A 23,933-nucleotide genomic window follows, 5' to 3' on the forward strand; every position below is an offset into this window, starting at 1 on the left:
TCTCGTCTACAAAAAAACACAGTAAACTAAACATTAAAGAGTTGAGTAGAGAATGACGATTGTGTTGTCACAATTCCTATAACTAGTGTAAACTAATTAATTACATATATGATATATGAATCAGATATATAAGTACGGGTACAATATCCCACATCGTCGAAAAAATTGGGCAATGGTTCAGAGTCATACTATAAAAGATACCAAAATGATTCCGAATACAAATGAGTAGAAAGCTTGATTTATCAGATATTCAAACTTTAAAAAGTTTTATTTGGTTTATTTTGGTTCTTTATTTTAAAGATTTTTAAAAGGTTAAATATGATAAATATTTAAAACTTTTAAAAACATAAATATGATAATTATTATACTGTAGATACACAATAAATGTCAAAAATTAAGATGATATAGTATGAGTTAAAATATCTCGGGACATGGTTATATAGCAGAACATATTTTATTAATATTTATATAAATTAGAAAATATCATTAATTCGGTGTTACACGGGTAAAACATCATTTCATTATTTTGTTAATATTGTCAGTATCAGAGAATAGACATACTAATTAAATTGATTAAATAATTATTATGTAAAAAATAAATTATATTACGGTATTATATGGTTTAAACCATAAAATTGACAATTATTATATAGTTATAACATATTTAACCAACAAATACTACTTATAATTTAAATATTTTAGTTATAAATAATTTTGCTCCGTGGTATACCGCGGGTCCTAATCTCGTCTAAAAAAACACAGTAAACTAAACATTAAAGAGTTGAGTAGAGAATGACGATTGTGTTGTCACAATTCCTATAACTAGTGTAAACTAATTAATTACATATATGATATATGAATCAGATATATAAGGTATAAATGAAATATATATATCAATAAATCTATTTAATTAGTCAAAGTACCATAAAGTGCAATCCACGTTAAACCAACCATTCACTTAATCGTAAGATTTTCATTATTAATCACTGAAATGGAGGGATGATATATTGAGCGTTTAGATGAATTTGAATACGAATTATGGAAATGTCTCCATTTAGATATATGGTTTAGTCTTTTAGATAAAATTAATGCATTGCGAAAATTAGTCCTCTTTATATTTTAAATCGATGAGGAAATATGCGTTGGTTTATATGGGTTTTGAACCAAGAGAATAGGTATGGGTGTACATGAGATTAGAGAAGTTCCTAAACCAAAAGAGTTCAAAGCTTGCATTTAGAGGAGGCGAACGATTTAACGTGCCAGAGAAAATCAATACTAATGACTATGGAATTTCCAGGTCGGTTTAACATCTCACATAGCTTTAGTGTTACTGATTTATTTATGTATGATGCATATGATTCAGAGGACATCGAACTTATCGATAAACCGAATATACTCAAAATTAGAGACGCACCAATGATACGTTCAAGGAAAAGAAGGGTTCAACAAAGCTGTGGAGACTCTTCTAAACACTTTAAAGCTGGGAGACATGTCAAGAATCACACAAGAATCCGCAACCTTTCAAAAGAGCTCAAATTCACCTGACTTAACGAAAACTTTGCAAGTCTCAGCATCAATGGTAAGTATGATTCCAACAACTAGAGCCTAAAGGTTTCCAACGCAGTCAGTGATATAATTTCGAAGTGCTTCTGTTAATTATGTCAATGCTTCCAAAACATTTTTAGTTCAATCGAATCAATATAAAAAATTTTAATATGTTTTTATTTATGGAGTAGCATAATACGTGCATATATATATATATATATATATATATATATATATATATATATATATATATATATATATTTTGTGCAACCATATATATATATGTACGGATTTTGTTAGGGAATTTTGCACTTACACCCACTTTTTCCTAAACTATTAATCCACACACTCACTTTCTACTATTACTATACCTTTCTTCTGTCAAATTACAATTTACACTCTCCAACTAAACTAACTTCTCTTTTTATTTTTACTAGGTGCTTCCCCACGCAACGCGTGGGTTGTGGTGTAGTTGGCACTTTCTTGTTTTTTTTGGTCTTTTTCATTTTCTCTTTTGTATTATTTCGTTTTAATTAGGCATATACGGGGTTTGCCATCACTTTTATTTATACACTATATGTTTATACCATTTCGTTCAGATGTGTATAATTGTGGCGTTTACTTTTTATGAATTATGAAGATGTTGTTTCTTACTTTTGAGGATCCAATCTTATCATTGATTGATATTGTTTCCAATACATTTATTGTATTATATATTTTCTAATTAACTGCTTATGTAAATCCTTCATACGTTGATGTTGCAATAATAAGTTATTTTTTAAAAATATCTTCCGTGTAAGTGATTATGTTTGTATGCCCATGTTTTGGTCTAATATCAATAAGATCGTTTCTGTTTTTCTTTAGTTGGCTTTGAAACCAATATTGAGTTAAGCAAATAATGGGTCAAATTATGGTGTTAATAAGTAATATAAATTCTTATGTATATATATTGTATATATGTGACTATAAATTTAGCTAACTAAAAATTATGTAATATTTAAATACAATATTACAATAGGAGGAATGAATTAATGTACAATTATTGGATAGGAGAATGTTTACTATAAGATGGTAATCCAAATTAGATAATGGAGATGAATCTTTAAAAAATAGAACAATGTAATATCTATATATATATAATACTTTCTAAATTAAAATATAGAATCAAACTCTTACAACACATATGAGATATAACAACATTTGATATTGGTGGGAGAGGAAGAGAGAATGATTACTTATAAGATAATAATTCAAATTAGATAAAGGAGATAAATCTTTTAAAATAAGAACAATGTAAAATATATATCATGTAGTCTCTAAAATTAAAATTTAGCATTAACAATTTACAATGATATTTCATTTTTTTTTTACAACCCATACAACAAAAATAAGAAATCAAAAATAACCAAAAAAAAATGAAAAATGATTTGAGGTATTGTTAAAGAGAATGAGAGAATGTGAAAATGAGATAGTAAAAGAATGACAATATGAGAGAATGATAGATTGAGAGAATGCTTATTTATATGATAAGAATGATGGAAGTTACATTTAGAACTATGGAGTTACAATAGTAATTTATTGTGTTTGAATAGAATTGAGTGGTAGAATATGATTAATGCATAATTTATTTTATTTTCAGTTATAATTTTATTTTAATGTATAAGTTAAATGTATTGTGTTTATTGGATCTTAAATATTGTTTAAAGCAATTAGAAAGCAAATAAAAAAATAAAAAAAATTAGAAAACATTAAATGAAAATCAACCAATAAGGAGAGACCAAAACCTTACTTTTATATATATGATATATTGCTTTAAACTTTGAAATGAGAAATATATTATAAACAATAATTTTACATGAGAAATATATTAATTTTCTCTTGAAAGATAATAAGTTAGTAGGAGGAATGAATTAATGTACAATTATTGGATAGGAGTTACATTTGAGTTAAATGGAGTTACATGTCTTTAATTATAAATAAATATTTTAATTTTTTATAACCTAAAATAAAAGGAATACCAAGTGGCTGAATCAAAATTCACATGATTTGGTTGTTTGTTGATATAAACTCAACACTTACACATAATATTTCAAAATAAAAAATATTACTTTTTAAGTGACAAACTAAATTAGTTTTCTTATAAAATTATATGAATTCTTCAATCTCAATAATTTTTAAAATCCCAAGGATAACTTATATTTTTTTGGTTTTCACTCATCAATTTAATTTATAGTGCTAGATTTCATACTAATGGTTTCATCTTTAGAGAATTTAGTGAAATGATATTTTTAAAATTATATTTAAGTTCCAGTTGAATATGTTTTGTTTTTTGGATCATTTTTTATTTTGATTAAAGACACAAAAAACCAATTGTTTAATTATGTTCTTTTTGTTTTCAAAAACCTCAAATCATAAAAAATATATATAGATATATTATATTGATCTCTGCAGATTTAACAATTGGATCACAAAACAAAATAGTCTTTATAAATGGATAAATGAATAATTATATTGATCTTTAAATATTATATTGATCTTTATAAATTATTTAAAATGATACATGAATATGTGAGATAACCAGAGACATAATAGATAATTACATATGGATCATTTCAACTTCACGATCTTATTGTGTGGTGAATATTGTAAGGAAGTATGAAAATAATGACTTATAAGATGTTAATATAAAATAGAAAATGGAGATAAACATTTTAAAAGATTAAAATAAATATATAAGATATACATATCATACAAACTCTAAAACTAAGCTTTTACAATGATATTTGATTTGATTTTTTATAATCCATACAACAACAATAACAAAAAAAATACAAAACAAAAAAGAGATTTGAGAGTAGTGGAAGAAGATGAGAGAATGAAAGAGTGATAGACTAAGAGAATAAGATAATGAGTATTTATAGGAAGAGAAATGATGAAAAATTACATTTAGAAAAATGAGAGTTACAATTCTAATTTATTGTTTTGTTTTAATACAATTGATTAATACAACTTAGTGGAGAAATAAAGTTAATGCATAATTTATAGGGAGAAGCTATAAAGATTTCAGTTTTATATTATGTGAGTTAAATGTGAAAATTAATTGTTTTAAATTTGTGTTTTAATATAATTTTTTTTTTGTTAAAATTGTATTGCCAAGTGGACCAATAAGAAGAGACTGAAACTCTACTTTTATATATATGATTTTCTTTTACTTTCTCACTTCTCTCTCTATTATCTCTTTCTCTTTTAATATTTTGTTTCTTTAACACTTGTTTTTTATTTATGTATGATGCATATGAGAACCTTGCCTTTAGAATCATCTAGGATTACTTCTCATGTTTTTAGAAGGATGATGAAGAACGGCATTATGATCCCCTCTTCAAGGAGAGGTGGTTACCGAAGCTTCGTCAGGCCTTATTCTCCTTACCCCCTGATTACCGAAACCACACATATGCAAATCTGTTATTTCAGGAAAGACCCCCATACACCAAAAAGCTTGAAACCCAGGTCTGATGTATTTTTTCTGCTGCAAACCGGCTACAAACTTTGTGTGGAACTTCTTAATCTCCATGGCCGCCGAGGACTTCATGCGAGAGAGAACCCACCTGTTATGTTACGGTCCTGCACTTATCCATTCCGACTCCTGGTTATAATAGCTTCACCTAGGATCTTGAGCTTGTCCAATGTATCATCTCCTTCATGCTTACATGACGAGTACAAGCAACATGCCCTCATCACCACTTCCACACGCTATGATTTGTCTAAGCTGAACTCTCAATCCTCGACAACTCTAGCAATCAACCTCAACCAATGGAGCAACATCACCTTTGCTCAAACCCTTGTCAAAGCACTACCTCAAGTAGTTCTTCTTTTGCCGGCGAGAAGCACGTCTTTGGCCCCTTCATCAACGCCATTTTGTCTTGTGACACTGGCTAATCAGTCCTCCTTTGACTCGCTCTTGGAAGACTTGTTGATAATCCTAGATCTCACATGTATCAAAAAGCTTCATAGCTTTTGGTTCAAAGCTCTCAAGAAACCATTATCGACTAACTGTTTCTATCACTTTATCTCTTTTATGTTGGCATTGGGGAGTGCCCTTTCTTATTGTATTTTAAACTTTGGAATCTTAGATTCCTCTTATCTTTGTATTTGGTTTCTATCTTGATGAATGAAAACTAATGTTTGTCCAAAAAAAAAAAAAAAAAAAAATAACACTTGTTTTTTTTTTTTCATTACTATGTTTAAGTTTAGTAACTTTAGTTGTTCACAAAAAAAAAGTTAAGAAACTTGTAAATAAACGTTTTTTGCATTTTTCAATATTTTTCTTTCCACAAAAAAATAATAATTTATGAGACTAATCTAAATCAAATACAATTGAATTGGTCTTCATAGTCAAATCAACAATTTATTAGTCCAAACTAAATTAATTAAATAATTTAAAAATTAATGAATTTCTTTAACTAAAATTTTAATATGAAATAGACTGTTTGTCCACATACTTTAAGCTTAAATTAGATGCATAATGGATTAACAAAATATTGCATTCATAAGTAGTTATTCATTTGGATAAGTTTTAAGAAACTTTGATCTGTTACCAGTACCCACAAATTCTATTAGTATCCACATGACCATGAACATATGGATTTCATGTTGTCATTGTATCCTAAACTCTAAATCTCTATAACTCGCAAATTCGGTTGGTATCCACATGACTACAAATATATGGATTTAATGTGTTGCTAGTACCACATTTATGGTCATGTGTTATGGATTTGATAACAAACTTTGATGTGTTACTAATACCCACATTTATGATCATGTGTTACTAGTACCCACAAATTCTATTGGTATCCATATGACCATGAACATATAGATTTGATGTTGTCGTTGTATCCTAAGGCCTAAATCTCTAGAACCCACAAATTATATTGGTATCCACATGACCATGAACATATGGATTTGATGTTGTCGAGGTATCCTAAACCCTAAATCTCTAGAACCCACAAATTTTATTGGTATCTACATGACCATGAACATATAGATTTGATGTTGTCGTTGTATCATAAACCCTAAATCTCTAGAACCCACAAATTCTATTGGTATCCACATGACCATGAACATATGGATTTGATGTTATCGTTGTATCATAAACCCTAAATCTCTAGAACCCACAAAATCTATTGGTATCTACATGACCATGAACATATGGATTTGATGTTGTCCTTGTATCCTAAACCCTAAATCTCTAGAACCCACAAATTCTATTGGTATCCACATGACCATGAATATATGAAATTGATGTTGTCGTTGTATCATAATGTAGAGTAATTCATCTAAAATATAGTAATATGGATTTTAAAATATAGAAAATATAAAATCATAATTATTGTATAAAAATAAATAGATAATTTTTTGATAATAACTACTTAAAGTGACAACAAAAGAAAAATAAGAGTAAAAGAGAAATATGAGAGAGAGAAAAAAAGTAAAATAATCGATTAAAAAACAAATTATCCTCCACCAATTTTTGTTTTTACTCCAAATCAAATACAAGATCAAAATTGTCCAAAAAATTAAGTCACATATGCAAAACACATCCAAAAGTATACCTTCCATTCAAAGTGGGTGTAAGTGTAAGAACTTTGATCCAAATTAGGTGTAAGACCATCTCCATTGGTTTTTTCTATTTTTTCCTCTATAATAGAGGTGAGTTTTACTCCAATTGTCCTCTATTCTCACCTCTAAAATAGAGATTGCTATTTTTTCCTCTATTTATAGAGGAACCTTTGTAAAAAAAATAGGGTTCTTCTATAAATAAAGAAAAAAATAGCAATCTCTATTTTAGAAGTGAGAATAGAGAACCATTAGAGTAAAACTCACCTCTATTATAGAGCCAAAAATAGAAAACCGTTGGAGATATCCTAAGACCATGTGCATCGGTGTAGTTTTGGACCGTCCCCCGTTATTTTTCGATTTAAAATAAATAAATAAAGGCTCAATTCAGAAGAAACATATCTTCATTTGGGACGTTTTTTGTCCGTCTACTTGGATGTGTGCTATGTTGTGATTGGTTGAAGATTTTCTGTAGGGTTAAAACAAAATAATTTGTCGAGACAAATTTCTAGACTTTTCTCTTCTATCTCAACGAATTCCCGTAGCTGATCTTCTCTCCTGAAATCTATCAATCGAGTGAACGTTGCTTTGAGGTTAATGATCCCGTCTCCTCTTCTTCTTCTTCTTCTCTGTTATCTAATTCTAAAGTTTATTCCTTTTTTTTTCTCTCAATTTTTGATTGATTGCAAAAGAGTCTTCTCTGTTAGCAAGTTTTGTTAAATCTTTCGATTTCAAGTTTTTGGGTTTCGAAGTTTTGATTTTAATAAGCAATCAGCTGTTTAGTATAAGAATCAATTCGTTTCCTTTTGGTATTTTTTTCTCTCTTTCTTTCTAATTTTGTCTCTCTATAGATAACATTTGGTTTTGTCCGATGATGATCGTTGATTGTTTTTCACATGGTTAAGTTTGGTGTTGACAATTTCTGTTTTCAATAGAAGAAAGAATCATGTGATACAGAGACATAGTCAAAAGATCTTATCTGATAAGGATATGCTAATCTATTGGATACAGAGACATAGCTTATATCGGGTTTTGCTTAGAAGTTGCATTAGCCATCTTCTCTTGGATAATCTATTTGGAATAACGGCTAAGCAACTGTCTCTTTTGCTATGAGCTTCTATTCGATGTTGTGTGTACGTTTACTGCATATGCTTATTCTCTCTCTGAATTTTCTTTTTTGGTTGTTGGGCATTGACAGAAGGAACACAAGAACGTTTTTGGATTCTGGGGAATTATGGATTCTAAAGGTAAAAAATGGGTTGGGAATATGTACCAGAAGTTTGAAGCAATGTGCTTAGAGGTTGAAGAGATCATTGTGCAGGTGAATGCTTCTAAAAGTCCTCTGAACATTGTAACTAACTTCTTATTTCTCTCTTTGTAGATTGCCTCCAACTTCTTATTTCTCTCTTTGCAAATTACCCAATAGAACTGTGCACCAATCACTTCAATGTTTCTGTGAGACAGCCAGATGTAGTATTTTATCAGTACACTGTAAGATTGATTAGTTGTTTTTTCTGCATTCTTTTACCAGTGTTTGTGTGTGAGAGAGAGATGCTTGACATATTTAGATGCTTGACATATTTTGCTTTCTTGCAGGTTAGTATCACCACAGAAACGGGTGATGATTTCAAAGGAAAAGGCATAGGCAGAAAGCTTATGGACCAACTATTCAAGACTTACTCTTCTGATCTTGATGGTAAAAGTTTGGTATATGATGGAGAAAAGACTTTATATACTGTTGGTCCTCTGCCATAGAACGAATTTGACTTTCAAGTCATCTTGGAAGGTTCATTTTCAAAACGGTGTGTCCCTCTTATTTGGAATAATATTTAATCTTCTCAAGATAGATCTTGTTGATGTTCTAACACAGTCTTGTTAAGTTTGTAGCGATTGTGGTGTCTATGATGGTGGTAGTCCTTCCAGTACTTGCAAAAGATCAAAACGTTCTTTCTTGCCAAGAAGTTACAAGGTTTAGATACATTTTACTGCAAAAATACCGTTTAAGTCTGTTCTTGTCAATCAGAGAGGAGCCGATACACCAGATAAAAGTGATCAGGATGCACTTTCGCTTAACATTGTTATTTTTCATTATATGTTGTTGTTTTTCAATTTTTTGTAACTTTGTAACATTGGTATTTTTCATTGTAATGTTTAAACTTTCAAAATATTATTATTTTATTTGAAGAACCAAATATAAATAACCACCAATGCTCATACTAAAAATAAGAAACTTTCAAAATATTATTATTAAATATAAGGGACCAAAAAAAAGTCCCAACCGATGTGGATGCTCTAAGTGCAATTGACCCATTTTGTTAAACAAAAAAAGTAACATTCATGGAGTCGTGACTTGTGATTCCTGATAAGGTCTCTTCCCAAATCTGGGAAAAGGAGAGGTAGTAGTGGTGACTGGTGAGTGATGACAAAAAAATAAATAAAAATAGAGTACTGACTACATTTATTTTATTTTTAGTATATAGATATAAGTTTTTTTTTTTGAACGAAAGTATATAGAAACAAATAACTCAAATAAGTAACACCATAAAACTAAATAAAAACAAATTAAAAATAAAACAAAATAAAAATAATTAAAAAATTGGTCCATTCGATCTTATTGTTCGCCGCGCCGGACAGAATTTACTCGATCCCACGTGCGAATACGGGACCACTATGTTTAAGTAAAGCCAATGAACACGTGGCAAACATCGAGTGCTCTCCTCTAATTCTCCGTTCAATCTAAAACCGTTCATTCTGGGTTAGTTTGAGAACATCGTACCAACCTGTCTGCTGTTTGGGGAAGTCATATTTGTGTCCATCGAAGAGGTTTTTTTTTTTAATTATCTACTGTAACTCTGTGAGTTATGTGAATTCTAATTTCTGTATAGTTAGATTTAATTTTGCTTGTTTATTGAATATATATATATATATATATCTCACGTGAAGAAATCGAATTCCATTTGCTGTCGCATGTTTTCTGTTTTGGCGTCTAAATATAGATTCATTTTAGGTTGAGATTTTTGACTAATTATACCACATTCTCGCATATTTCTTTAGTATGGATTTGATTATTCATTACATACACTTGTCTAACTTATTATGTTCCGCAACATGTGGTTTGCTGTCATCGATCATCTAACCAAATTTTGTGTGTGTTTGCTGTCATCAAAGAAATTTTACAAATGTATCATTTGTTCATCAGGTCACATAAACCAATTTAATATTTTTAACAACATGTCAACATTGATTGTCATAAAACAAGAACTTTAACTCTCATATTGAATAGTTAGGTTCAAAGACAAAAGTGGTAAATATATATAAAGAGTTTACTGGATACCATGTTCTATATAGTGCTATTTTCACCTTTACAGCTCTCTTTTTTGTACATATAATTTACCACTTTTGAACATATTGGAACGTTGCATATTTGGAAAAAGAAAAGTCTGATCAATTCAAAAATTATACATGTTTGAGTGATATTTTCTGAGAAAGTTAATGGTGAAAGTTGATTTTATATTGAATGCGTTTCTGTTGTAAGATTATCATTTAATTTAGCTGACTCATGAATATTGATATACTAGATAAAATGTAGAATTCGTAACATATAGAAGATTAAATTGAAAGCTACGTTTGCATAGTTCTGGACTCATAAGCCACAACTCTAGATTTAGACGAAATTGTAAGTCATGGTTTTTTTTTCTTCTAATTTGCTAATACTAATATCATTAATCAATTGAAAAGAACAAGTAGAGTCAATCATTTATAAGGTGGCTCCTATATGCTAAAGCGACATCGAAAGTCAAAACAGTTAATTCATATTCATGGACTTCGCAAAACAATAGTAAGCATTTAATAACAAATTGATGTCAGATGACTTCGCTCATCAAATCTTGTGACTACAACACCTATCAGCAGCGACCAATCTTACTCTATTCTCAAATCTGAAACTGATTAAGAAGAGTATACAAAAATTGTTTCTCAACAATTTGTATTGTCAACAAATCAGGGTTGTGTTTTCTTATTATTTTAAAGTTTAATAGTATATATCACAAAGCCTTACCATAAAGTAATCATACGATTAGACACAACATACTTGTACATATATACATCTACATATCTGTTCTTTAATATATTTACTCAATAAATCACAGATATATATGAACATATCGAAGTGTTTCCTAAAGTCTCAACCATCATCGCATGGAACGAAATGACTAATATATGATCAAAATTATAGCAGAGTTAAATCAATTGATCATCATTAAACAAACCCACATGATACACACGAACCCTAACTGTATCAATGAATCAAACATCGTATAATCTCTGAAATTAAATATACAATAAAATACGAAGAACATTTATAATGAATCAAACACTTCAGCGTAAATAAACATAGTTTTACCTTATTCATAAACAACTAGTACAGAAACAAAAGCATTGATCAGTGGATAATGTAAAAGAAGGCTTTACATTAAGCACATAGAGAAAGGAAATAGGAGACAATACATATAGAAAGGGGAAAATTACATAATATAATCATACAGTTGCACCCGAGTAATTAGCCATCAAAGACTGACCTTGTTGTGGCTGCTGCTGTTGCTGTTGCTGAAGCGGTATAGGCGGCTGCGTTTGCGGTTTCTGCCTATTGACTCTCTTCCTCTTCTTCTCGTAGCTAACACCGCGAGCTTTGGCCTGGAAGTCTCTAACTTCACGGAGGTATAACCTGACGGCGCGTGAGCCGAATGGGTTAGCTTCCGGAGGGCCACCGTTCTCCTCGTAGGCGGCTCGGAGGCGGCCGATAAGGGCGTCGAGGGAGCCCCAGGCTTGCCGAAGAGGGCAAGGACAAGGAGCGGGAGGGTTAGGGAGGCCAAAGAAGGCACAGTTCTGGTGGTGGACCTTTGTTTTCCCGAACTGGTCGAGGTAGCGGAGGAACTCAAGCACGTGTGCGCCGCTGCACGATGGGAGAGAGAGCGGAGGACGGTGGTTCCGGAGGTACTGGCAGAAGGTGTTCCAGTCACGGCGTTTCTGGTTCTCGTACCGGCTTGAGGAAGGAGGTGTTAATTGTGTTGAGGAATTAGGGTTCTTGTTCGGTTGGTTAGAGATCAACTCCATGGCTTTTTTTATTGATCTTGATTTTGGATGGAATCGAGATTTAGGGTTTGTTTCTTTTATATGGATCCGAAGAAAGATTAGGGTTCTTTTTTTTTTTTTTTGTAGATCGAGAGCTAAAGATCAATAATTGAGCAAATAGAGAGAAAAAGTGAGAAAGAGAGGAGACTTAGCTGGTTGTGATGATGAGATTGATACTATAAAAGGTATAGATTCATCTTTCGCAGATCAAATCGAACAAACACTAGTGAGCAGAACTGGTGAGGCAAAGAGAGAGAGAGAAGTGAAGTTTTTTTGCTGCTTATTATAGAAGAAGATGAGAAAAGGGGATATATAAGTGGAAGAGATCCTTTTTTTCCTTTTTATTATTTTCTAGCTTTTCTACTTTGGGAGATGATGGAGAGACAATACACAAAATCACACTTGTCAAGACTCAAAAGTGTAGTGTAGCTTCAAGACTCAAGACGAGCATTAGGAGGTCATTTAAGGAGAGAGAGACTGAGCAGATGAGTACAATAGAGGAGAGAGAGAAGAAGAGGACTAAGTGTTACACAGCGTAGAAAAGGGTAATTTCATAGCTGAAGAGAGAGAGAGTGTGTATGACCAATGGGTCAAGTGGGGAACTTGAAGTTGAACATTGACATGACATGATGAGGGAAGAGTCTGTGTTCTTTGCCTGCAATTTGCAGCGACATTTTCATTTTATCATTATTATTTATTTTCGTTACTTTATGCGTTGCGTTTATTTACTTTCTTTTCGCATTATTCTTGTTTCCTTACTTCACTTTAATTTTTTACTTTGATAACGACCTGATTAACATATAAATATTTTTTTTTATTTTTTTCCGGAAATCATGGGTTATGAACATAGAATACACCCCTACACACTACTTTTAAACACAAACGTTTCTTGTGATAAACGGTGGATTAGTACAATACCTCTTTGTTGATTATAAAACCGCACATAGGCTTTCGAAGCAACAACATCTGTTCAGTATTTAGCATATATATTGATGCGTTAGTAGTGTCCGTACCCCAGAAATTAAATTCGTTCTCAGAAACGTTTTTATTTCCTACAAGTCGATCGAGAAAAGTTTTATGTATACGGCTTTTGTCTCAATGGTAAAGGCTGCCAATTGAGCAGCTTGTAGACATCTTGTTAACTTTGGCAATAACTCCGACTGTATTTTTAGAACCAAAGTATTTGGACCAAACTTAACAAGTTTCTATTGATCGATCATTAAAAAATAAAATATACTTCATAAAGAGTAAATTTCAAAGAACATTATTTTCTTGGTCAAAAACATGTATCACATACTTTTAATTTTATTTAGTGGTAACAAAACAACAACATTTTCAAAAAATCATATATAAACATTCTATGATCTTGCATTGGATTTAATAAATATTTAACATCTTACATCTTTAAAAACTTAGTTAAAAAAATCAATGTTGAAACCTTTCACTATTGGGTTTTGGCAGTGTGGAATCGACAATCTATAGTTGTTAACTTGTTATCTATCGCAAGCGTTACCTATTTTCTATCGCAAGCGTTACCAAATGTCACACTACCAAAGCATTCTATTTTATTTTTTTTATCATTCAATGTTTTAATTAATAACTACTAGTATATAATTACATTATATATTTTTTTTAAGAAATACATCATAATGTCCATTACTTCAAGAGAATTTGTTATTAATGCCTTTTCGTTGATACCCCTTTTTAATAATACCCATTTGAAGATCATTTTTAATTATACCTTTCCATTATTTTTTATAGACATTTTTGCCTTTGTTTTATAATTATACCGACAATCTTATTATACCTTCGCCGTCGACCTTCTTCGTCTTCGTCATCGTCTCTTCTTCTCCGGAGACATCTCTCCTTCTCCGGTCGGATCTCTCCTCCGCCGTTATCATTGTTTCTCCCATCGTCTTCGTCTTCGTCTCTTCTTCTCCGGAGATATCTCTCCTTCTCCAGTCGGATCTCTCGTCCGCCATTATCACTGTTTCTCCCGTCGTCTTAGTTCTCTCTTTTAGTTCGTCGTCTCTTCTACCCCCTTCGTGTAAGTGTTTCTCCCATCGTATTGAGCAATTGAATTTTTAGGTCTTATAAAGCAAATCTCTCCTCCGCCGTTATAAATTGAATTTTTTTAGGTCTTAATCACTTGCTCTTTTACATCTGTTCGTGATAATAAAGTCTTTTTCTCCCATCGTGTAAGCTTGTTTCTGTATTTTTATTTTTATTTTGATTTCAATTTTGTGTTAGCTATTAGATTGTTGTTTCGATTTCAAGTTTGATGTCAGAATTTTTTTAGGTCTTAACACTTGCTCTTTTAGATCTGTTCGTGATAATAATGTCCTTTATTAGATCTTTGGACATCTACTGTTATTCTTTGATATAGTTGTTCGGATCTCTCTTCTTTTAATGTAGTTTTATTGGTTTGTTTTGTCAGGATTTGTTTGGGTGTACAAATGATTGAATTGTATTCAGTATGTGGTTTGTGGAAGTTGAACAACAACATTCATTGGGAATTTGAGATGGATAATGAAAGGGGAGCTTCTTTGATTAACATTGATGAGAATACTAGATTTAGTGAGTTGGTAAAAATTCTATTAGAAGATTTTGACATTGATATTCAGGCACAATGTTTAAAGCTTAGTTATTCATTGCCTGCTAAGACTTCTACTATAGGTAGTATTCCTATCTTTATTAGAAATGATAGGCAGCTTGAAGCTTTTAAACTCAAATATGCACAAAGTGGAGGAGTTCTTCATCTATGTGTTACTGTTGAGGATTTTTGTGAGATTGTAGAGCAGGTATTTTTAGTAAACTCATTCTCTTGTTCTTTCTAATATTGTTTTAGAAAAGTAACTGATTTGAGGAATGTTTCTTTATCAGGGTCAACCTAGCTCTACTCCTTTTATTGAGAGTGTTACTGCTGTTACTCAGGTAACTTTCTACTTTAGAATTTTAAATTATTTATTGCTTACAAAATCTTATAAAATTCTTTGAAAACACTTGTAAAACGTTTTAAATACTTTACAAATCCTTTCAGGATCAAACAAGCTCAAATCTGTTAGTTGGGAATGCTATTGATGTTTATACTCATACTCAGGTAATTTACTGCCTTTTCAACCCGTTTTAAAAACCTTTGAAAACAGTTGTAAACCTTATTAAAAACTGTAAACCTTATTAAATCCTCTGAAATCACTTGTAAAATCTTTTAAAAAACCATTGATTTGTACTTTCAGGGTCAACCAATACCAAATCCATATGTCGAGAGTGATCCTCCTGCTGCTTCTTCAAGTCAATATACTGGCACTTCTGATGATTTTACTGCTACTCATTCTCAGGTAACTTACATTTAAACACTTTAAAAAACCTTTTGAAAACGGTTGTAAACCTTATTAAATCCTTTGAAATAACTTGTAAAACCTTTTAAATAACTTTTAAAACCTTTTAAATAACCATTGATTTGTACTTTCAGGGTCAACCAATACCAAATCCATATGTCGAGGGTGTTCCTCGTTTTTATTGTTCTCCTGTTGCTTCTTCAAGTCAATATACTGGCAAATCTGATGATTTTACTTCTACTCATACTCAGGTAACTTACATTTAAACACTTTAAAAAACCTTTTGAAAACGGTTGTAAACCTTATTAAATCCTTTGAAATATCTTGTAAAACCTTTTAAATAACTTTTAAAACCTTTTAAGTAACTTGTAAAACCTTTTAAATAACCATTGATTTGTACTTTCAGGATCAACCAATACTAAATCCATATGTCGAGGGTGTTCCTCGTAACATGACAACCTCTGTTGGGTATCCATCTGGTTCTTCACACTCAATTGGTCTAATCGATGTTGAGTCACTGTTTTGTGGAAAGTTATTCAAAGACAAAACAGAAATGAGAAGTCAGATGCGGATGTATGCAGTCAAGCATAGTTTTGAGTTTCATACTTTTAAGTCAGACAACAAGAGGTATGTTCTTAAATGTATTGATGAAAAATGTAGTTGGAGGCTACTTGCAACTAAGGCTAAAGCATCAGATAGCTTTGTTGTTCGAAAGTATATTAGTCAGCACAGCTGTGACTCTGCTTTAAGGAATGTTAATCATCGCCAAGCAACTGCAAGGACTTTGGCTGGTTTGGTTAGTAACCATTTTGCAGGAGGAAAGCTTCCTCTCAGACCCAAACAGCTCATGAAAATTTTTAGGAATGACCATGGAGTTGGTGTCTCGTACTCAAAAGCATGGAGAGCTCAAGAACATGCATCAGAACTTGCTAGGGGTATACCTGCTGATAGTTATGAGGTTTTACCAAGTTGGTTTCACATGATAGAAAAGAAGAATCCAGGTACTATCACTTACATCAAAGCTGATTCTGATAATAAGTTTAGATATGGTTTTCTGGCTTTTGGTGCATCAATTAGAGGATTTAAGTTGATGAGAAAAGTTATTTCTATTGATGGCGCCCATTTGAAATCAAAATATAAAGGGACTTTGCTTGCTGCATCAGCTCAGGATGGTAATTTTCAGTTGTATCCTATTGCTTTTGCTGTTGTTGATTCTGAGAATGATGCATCATGGGATTGGTTTTTGCGGTGTTTGAAGACTATTATTCCTGATGAAGAGGATCTAGTTTTTGTGTCTGATCGGGCTTCTTCAATTGCAACTGCGCTATCAGTAAATTATGTACATGCTCATCACGGGATCTGCACTTTCCACTTGCAAAAGAACCTGGAAACACGATTTAGAGCTTCTGCTTCTCTTCTTCCAGTTGTTCATGATGCTTCAAGAGCTTACACTCAGTATGATTTAGATTATTTGTTCAGTCAAATTTCCAATGGTGATCCGGATCTTGGAGAATATCTTTGGCAAGCTGATATTAGGAAATGGTCACGTGCATATTCTCCTTTAAACTGGTACAACATTATGACATCTAATTGTGCCGAGTCCATTAACTCCAGGTTAAAAGAGACTCGTGAGTATCCAATTATCTGCCTGTTTGATACAATCAGGTCTATTTTGATTAGGTGGTTTAATGAACGACGTGAGGAGAGCTGTCAACATCCATATGCTGTTACTACAAAAGTTGGGAATAAGATGAATGAATCTTATAATAATACTACCCGCTGGCTTGAAGTTAGTCAAGTAAATGAAAATATCTTCGAGGTTAAAGCAGCTTTAAAGACATATATGGTGAATTTGGACACAAGGAAATGCACATGCTGTATGTTTGATATTGACAAATTCCCTTGTGCATATGGAATTGCTGCTGCCAAACATGTCAATCTCAATGAAAACATGTTTGTTGATGATTATCATTCCACTGAAAGGTTATAACTCTCTTTTTTAATAAGGTCTTTAAAAGGTTGCTAAAGCAACGGATCCGACAGGTTTTTACAATGTTTTAAAAGGTTTATAAACAGTTTAAAAAAGGTTTTACAAGGTTTATAAACAGTTTAAAAAAGGTTTTACAAGGTTTTTCAAAGGTTTATCAAAGTTATATTAGTCTTATCTTCCTCTTTTTTATTTTACAGATAGCGTTTAGCATATTCAGAGAGCATTCACCCAGTAGGTGATATGGAGTATTGGGAGATTCCAGAGAGTGTTAGTACTTCTATTCGGCCACCTTCTACTCGTATACCTAGTGGCAGGCGAAAGAAAAAGAGAATAGCTAGTTCATTGGAGTATGGAAAGGCTAAGACAAATTCAAAACAATACAAATGCAGTAGGTGCGGTCAGTGTGGACACAACAAATCTAGTTGTGTTGCAGCTCTCTAACTCTCTCTCTCTCTTTAATTCAACTTGAATTTGTTCTTTTTAATAAAATATTTTCAGTCTGTGGTGTTGTAAACTCTATTTTCTCAGAATTTTTTTTCAGATTTTACAGTTTTAAATCATTATAAACAACTTGTACTGCCTTTTAAAATAGCAAGTCGTACTGTTTTAAAATCATTTACAAACAACTTGTAAAATCTTTTAAAACATGTTAAAAACCATATATACTCTTGTAAAACCCTACACCGATTAAAAACCACATATATATACCTTTTAAAACAACTTGTAAAACCTTTTAAAACATGTTAAAAACCTTTTAAAACATGTTGAAATCCATATATACTCTTGTAAAACCCTACAACGATTAAAAACCATATATATAAACTCTTGTAAAAAGCAAGTCGCCACACTCTCTCTCTCTCTTCCCCTTCCCCTTCCCATTCCCCTTCCTCTTACTCTTCTTCATCTCTCTCTCTCTTCTCTCTCACTACAAAACCCTAAATTTCTTTTGATTTCACCATCTTCAGTCTCCTTCACTTCTTTGTAATCAAACACCAAGCAAAACCCTCCAACGATTTTAGATGATTTGAAGAGATAGAGACGATTTCGAATTTTGATTTCGAATCGCTTAAGTTTTTTTTGTGGAAGACGATTGAAGGGGTAATAAGCGAAGAGTCACTTGGAAACACACGAAGGGGTAAGATTTTAATAGATAAGATTTCGAAGGGTTAATTTATTGAAGGGGTATTACGCGAAGTGTCGCTTTGGTTCGGTTTTAATTAAGCGTTGAAGGGGTACTTTTTGTAAACCAAAGCGACGTTTCGCCTATTATATATACATTTTGTCTCACGATAACTCCTCAATCATCTCTCATATTCGAAAAATCAAACCTTTGTCTCCTAAATCATCTCCCAGATTCGAAAAATCTATTTACATTCTTCCTTCAATCCGTCAGAAATGGCCCGTCGTTCTCCTTCAAGCCTTATAAGGACTGATCTGAGATGTCTGAACAGGGATCTTTCGCCAAACATCACAGCAGGTAAACACATACATCTTCAGAGTAGATTTGTTTTACTGTTAAGGATAAAAGAGATTGAGTGTTTGCCTTTTTTTTAGTAACTGTTGATGACGACATTTTCCGTTGGGAGGCTACTCTAATCGGACCGGTGAATACTCCTTATGAAGGGGGAGTGTTTAAACTTAGGCTTACTTTTCCACCTGATTACCCAAGAAGTCCCCCCAATGTATCTATTTTTGATTATACTCCTTTTTATTTTAGCAAGCATGATTATTAGTACTCCTTTTTTGCAGCAACTCAATAGTTTTTTAAATAAAATTTCTTGATTATGCAGGTTGTTTTTATCACAAGAATTTGCCACCCAAATGTAGCAGATAGGGGAGGCATTCACCTAAAAGGTTTGAGGCGCGACTGTTGGACTCCCATGTCCATTGTTAAGCTTTTCAAGGAATTAGTGGAGAAGTTGATTGAACCAGAGGTCAATGATGAGGAACAGACCATTGAATATCTTGCTAACCTCTACAAATCTGATAGGAGAAGGTTTGAAGCCATGGTTAGAGAGATGACTAATCAATATGCTGGGAGAGGAAACTGAGATAGTTCATATCTATTTTTAAGAACTCTTGAATAATTTATTTTGTTTTTGTTCTTTGTAATAAAATATTTCAGTCTCTGCTCTTGTAAACTCTATTTTAAAAAATATTTTTTATTCAGAGTTTACTGTTTTAATATTAGAAAAAAATTGTAAAGCTTTTAAAAAAGCAATTGATATATATCATTATAAACCATTTGTAAAACCTTTTAAAATTTCTAAAAACAAGATATAATCTTAAAAGTTTAAAAGGTTTAAAAGATTTATATGCCCGTTTAAAAGGTTTTAAAACCATCTAAAAAGGTTTTAAAAAGTTTTTAACACTTTTAAAGCTTTCTTGAAACCTTTTAAAACCTTTTGAAGCATAAAATAATATTAACCCGTTTTAGAAGATTTAACCTTTTAAAAGATTTTAAAAGGTTTTTAAAACCTTTTAAAACCTATAAACAGTTTAACACCATTTATAGGATTAACACCATTTAAAAGGCTTTACAAGCGAAAAGAAATAACTTTACATTAAAAGGACAATTTTTTTAAATATACTTGCAAACTAAACATTGAAATACTATTCTATTCAATATTCTTCTTGATGTGATCACGTTTATATACCAGCAATAATTTCTAAATGGTTTTTAAAAGAGTTTCAATGGTTTTAAAATGTTTTTTAAAAGGTTTTAAAAGATGTTAAAAAAGTTTTCAAAAACTTCTAAAATTCTTTTAACCCGTTTTAAAAGATTTAACCTTTTAAAAGGTTTTAAAACCCTTTTAAAAGGTTTTAAAACCCTTTTAAAAGGTTTTAAAACCTTTTTTAAAAACAGTTTTTTAAGCAATAACCTCGTATATTAGGCAAGTTTGAACAAACTACTCATGTATAACTAAACTGTTTATAGGATTAACACCATTTAAAAAATTTTACAAGCGAAAAGAAATAACATAACATTAAAAAGACAATTTTTAAAAATCTACTTGCAAACTAAACATTGAAATACTTTGCCATTCATTATTTCTTCTTGATGCGACCAGCAAGATGCCAAATTCCTTAACCTAGGTATTTGTCCTTGTACTCGTGCAAAAGAAAACAAAAATATAAGTTAATATTAAATAACAGTAAAATGTGCATAAAATCTTTAAATAACAAAAGTCGAGGTTCACTAACCTTTAATTTTGAAAACATTCTGGTACCAAGGTATCTCATTTGTGGAGTAACATCTTTAGGAATTTTGTCAGGATGAAGAATTAATATTGCCCTCCTTGTTACTTTTTTTACATCTTCTTTAGTCATCAAATCCATGGCATAGACTTTTTCCCACTTATTCCCTTGCCAAAGATACTACAATGTAGAACATCCAAATTTTATTAATGTTTAACGCCTATGATAACAAGTATATGATTTTTTCAAACTTACTTTATCAATTGACGAAAGCATAGTTTTGAGGCCCTCGCTCTTCGACCAAGAAGTTATAACTTCCTCGATTTGTTTCATTTCTTCGTCACTTATACTGTTCTCCTGCGTAGTAGGTGTTTGCACTAATACAAACATAAGAAACAAAATATTATATGTCATTTTCAACAGGAAAAATCATTTATAATAAAGACTTCAACAACTTACAACTGCCCATTTCCTGGCTGGTGTGATATTGTTGTTGGCTTGGGTCTTCTTGTTGAGTGGGAGCTTCTTCTTGGCTTGGGTCTTCTTGTTGAGTGGGAGCTTCTTGTTGGCTTGGGTCTTCTTGTTGAGTGGGAGCTTCTTGTTGGCTTGGGTCTTCTTGTTGAGTGGGAGCTTCTTCTTGGCATGGGTCTTCTTTTTGAGTGGGAGCTTCTTCTTGGCTTGGGTCTTCTTCAGTATCTGAAATATTAATACACTCTTCGTCATCCGATATAATAGTGTACGCTTCTTCTTGGCTTGAGTATACATCATCAGCACTGTTAGGCTTCTCATCCTGCATAAATAATGATATTTTTTTTTAACCATATGTAAATTATTTTCAAATATGTTTTTACAAGGTTTTTAAAATTTGTCGATCATATTCAAGTAACACATACCTTATCATTATTCATATCCTCTTCTTGTGGATCATTTTCATTAGTATCCTGGGTATTTTCTTCAGGAATAACACTTGGGTCCCTCTCAAGTCAGTATGTTTCTCATGTTGATAATCTTGATTATCTTCTTTAGATACCTAGAAATGTTGTAAATTTTGTTAATACTATTTAAAACACTAGCAAAACCTTTGAAAACGATTATATGATTTTGTTAAAAACTCTTTAAAACACTTTTAAAATGATTTTAAAAGGAACTAAGTTTTTTTTTCACTTACAAAATTTACTTGGAGAAGGTGGTACTTCCTCTTCTTCAAAATCGGGGGCAGAGGCTCGTACTTCCTCTTCTTGAAAAGAAGTGGCAGAGGCTTGTACTTCCTCTTCTTGGAAAGCAGTTGCAGAGGCTGGTACTTCCTTTTTGGGAAGCAGTTGCAGAGGCTGGTACTTCCTCTTCTTGAAATGCAGTTGCCGAGGCTGGTACTTCCTTTTCTTGAAATGCCCTTGATTCCCATTGTGGTGTTGCAGCAGCAGTAGTGATCCCCACATGATTCTCCAGTCTCACTAATCTTTTGTGAGTAAGTTGACATGTTTTTAAAATCATGTCAATTTTCTCACTAAAAGATATTCTTTTTTTTTGTTAGTTTGATTCAAGAATGGCCCTGCAGCTTCTCTCACACGCTTTTTTTGATTTTGTTCTCCCTTTTCAACTTGAATAAATCCTTGAATCCATTCCTCCTTAGTCATCCTATAGCCTCGGATTACAAGTTTAACAACTTCGTCAAAATCCTTGTCTTCATCATTCGGTGGCATAACCAAATGGCTATATTCATCGGGATCACCGACAATTGTTTTCACTTCAAACTGCAAAGAAAAATCGATTCATATTATATATCAAAATTCTTATATAGATATTGTAAAACCTTTTAAAACTCTTTTATAACTCTAGAAATCCCTTGTAAATCCGTTGTAAAGTCTTGTAAACCAGTTTAAAACACATTGTAAATCTAAATTACATTACTAACATTTTTTTTAAAAGGGTTTACAATGTGTTTTAAAATTGTTGGAAAACAAAAAAAATAGTTCTAGAGAAGTAATGGTACCTTGCAAGACTCGAAAACAAATTTTATTTCATTGAATTTTGGGGAAGATGTCTTTTGCCATTGCAAGATCAGTGGGAGATGTTGATTTTGGTTTGAAATGCTTTCCCTAACACCAAAATGTTCCCCTAGCTGTCGAACTGAAGATAACAACCAGATTTGGATTGCAAATGGAAAGCCAGTCATTCCATAGTGTTTCTTTGCCAACGTTCCCACAGTCATTTGTTTCACATCTCTCACTAATGATTCGTAAGCAATTTCACCCCAAGGATACTTACAGAAATTCTCAAAACTACTGGCTCTCAGCAAATTCTTTAAGGGAATTTGAACTACTGGATTTTGAGCTATCAATATCCCCTCCTCTAGTATCAAAGCACCTAATCTAATTCTTTCCTCAGCTTTCATGTCTTTTCCTTTAACTTTCAAAGTATCAAGAAGACGTTTGCAGGTCATTTTATCATTCATCCACAAATCTTTTTTCGATGTAACAGTACCTGATGGAACAGTGCCTACGGGAAGGCCTGTTGTAATGACGAATTCCCTTAGAGAAAATCGCATAGGTTGATCATCAAATGCAAACCAGAGCTCGTTTTTCGCAGACAAAATCCTCCTCTGCAGTAAGTGGTGGACCAGTTGACTCGAGAAGTTGATATTTTTCCGATTAACAAATTCTATAATTGGACCCAAGAAAGACTTCTCTAACTGCTGGAACTCTTTTCTTTTTAATGCATTCTTTACAGTCGCCAAAACAGCTTGCTCTGAAGAATATTTAGTAACTCTTTCTAATGTATCTCCCTCTGTGCCTAGCGTGATTAATCTTTTTGGAAAGCACAGTTTCTTCGCAGAATCTTCAAAATTACTCATATCGCAAAACCTGTCAACATTGTTTACAGAGAACATATTCAAGACATGCACCCAAGATCCCTTATAAATCCTATTTTAAAACCAATTTAAAACTTTTTAAGACATTGATAAATTTCCAACCTTCGTATTCCGAGTTCACCAAAACATCATAAAATTTCATATTGAAATAGAAATTGAAGTCAAAATTAAATTCCAAACCAAACTTACAAATGAGAGAAGAAGAGACGACGAATTCAAATAGAGGACTGAGAGGAAAAACGAGGGAGAA

General features: G+C 31.9%; 4 protein-coding genes and 2 pseudogenes across 6 annotated transcripts; 4 read left to right on the top strand and 2 right to left on the bottom strand.

The window, feature by feature from the left end:
- Positions 1-4,819: 4,819 nt before the first annotated feature.
- On the top strand, positions 4,820-5,710 carry LOC147919340 (Glycosyl hydrolase family 35 protein). The gene has a single exon (XM_087503939.1). The coding sequence runs from the start codon at positions 4,832-4,834 to the stop codon at positions 5,708-5,710; it is 879 nt and encodes a 292-aa protein (XP_087360065.1). The 5' UTR covers positions 4,820-4,831.
- A 1,634-nt stretch (positions 5,711-7,344) lies between these two features.
- Positions 7,345-9,345, top strand: LOC104771283 (protein argonaute 6-like). Of its 2 annotated transcripts, XM_087503399.1 has the most exons (5): positions 7,345-7,751; positions 8,357-8,405; positions 8,540-8,649; positions 8,755-8,960; positions 9,046-9,345. In XM_087503399.1, the coding sequence occupies exons 2-4, from the start codon at positions 8,393-8,395 to the stop codon at positions 8,911-8,913; spliced, it is 282 nt and encodes a 93-aa protein (XP_087359525.1). In that variant the 5' UTR covers positions 7,345-7,751; positions 8,357-8,392; the 3' UTR covers positions 8,914-8,960; positions 9,046-9,345. The 2 variants fall into 2 exon arrangements, 1 of the variants encoding a protein (XP_087359525.1); XR_002036959.2 differs by lacking the exons at positions 7,345-7,751; positions 8,540-8,649; positions 9,046-9,345 and having other exon boundaries at positions 8,395-8,479; positions 8,755-8,883.
- A 2,161-nt stretch (positions 9,346-11,506) lies between these two features.
- Positions 11,507-12,878, bottom strand: LOC104771284 (protein LIGHT-DEPENDENT SHORT HYPOCOTYLS 1). The gene has a single exon (XM_010495792.3). The coding sequence runs from the start codon at positions 12,268-12,270 to the stop codon at positions 11,695-11,697; it is 576 nt and encodes a 191-aa protein (XP_010494094.1). The 5' UTR covers positions 12,271-12,878; the 3' UTR covers positions 11,507-11,694.
- On the bottom strand, positions 12,840-12,962 carry LOC109131379 (uncharacterized; annotated as a pseudogene).
- Positions 12,963-14,051: 1,089 nt separating this feature from the next.
- Positions 14,052-18,231, top strand: LOC104772679 (uncharacterized). 2 transcript variants are annotated; one of them, XM_087503398.1, is made up of 9 exons: positions 14,052-14,335; positions 14,726-15,089; positions 15,172-15,222; positions 15,329-15,388; positions 15,525-15,626; positions 15,761-15,877; positions 16,033-17,195; positions 17,307-17,609; positions 17,814-18,231. In XM_087503398.1, the coding sequence occupies exons 2-9, from the start codon at positions 14,745-14,747 to the stop codon at positions 17,815-17,817; spliced, it is 2,145 nt and encodes a 714-aa protein (XP_087359524.1). In that variant the 5' UTR covers positions 14,052-14,335; positions 14,726-14,744; the 3' UTR covers positions 17,818-18,231. The 2 variants fall into 2 exon arrangements, with proteins under 2 accessions (XP_087359524.1, XP_087359523.1); XM_087503397.1 differs by having other exon boundaries at positions 14,058-14,335; positions 16,033-17,609.
- A 780-nt stretch (positions 18,232-19,011) lies between these two features.
- Positions 19,012-19,667, top strand: LOC147919341 (ubiquitin-conjugating enzyme E2-16 kDa pseudogene; annotated as a pseudogene).
- The last annotated feature ends 4,266 nt before the right edge of the window (positions 19,668-23,933 follow it).

The sequence above is a fragment of the Camelina sativa genome, chromosome 20, assembly GCF_030686135.1.
Source record: "Camelina sativa cultivar CO46 ecotype springtype chromosome 20, ASM3068613v1".
Classification (NCBI taxonomy): domain Eukaryota; kingdom Viridiplantae; phylum Streptophyta; class Magnoliopsida; order Brassicales; family Brassicaceae; genus Camelina; species Camelina sativa.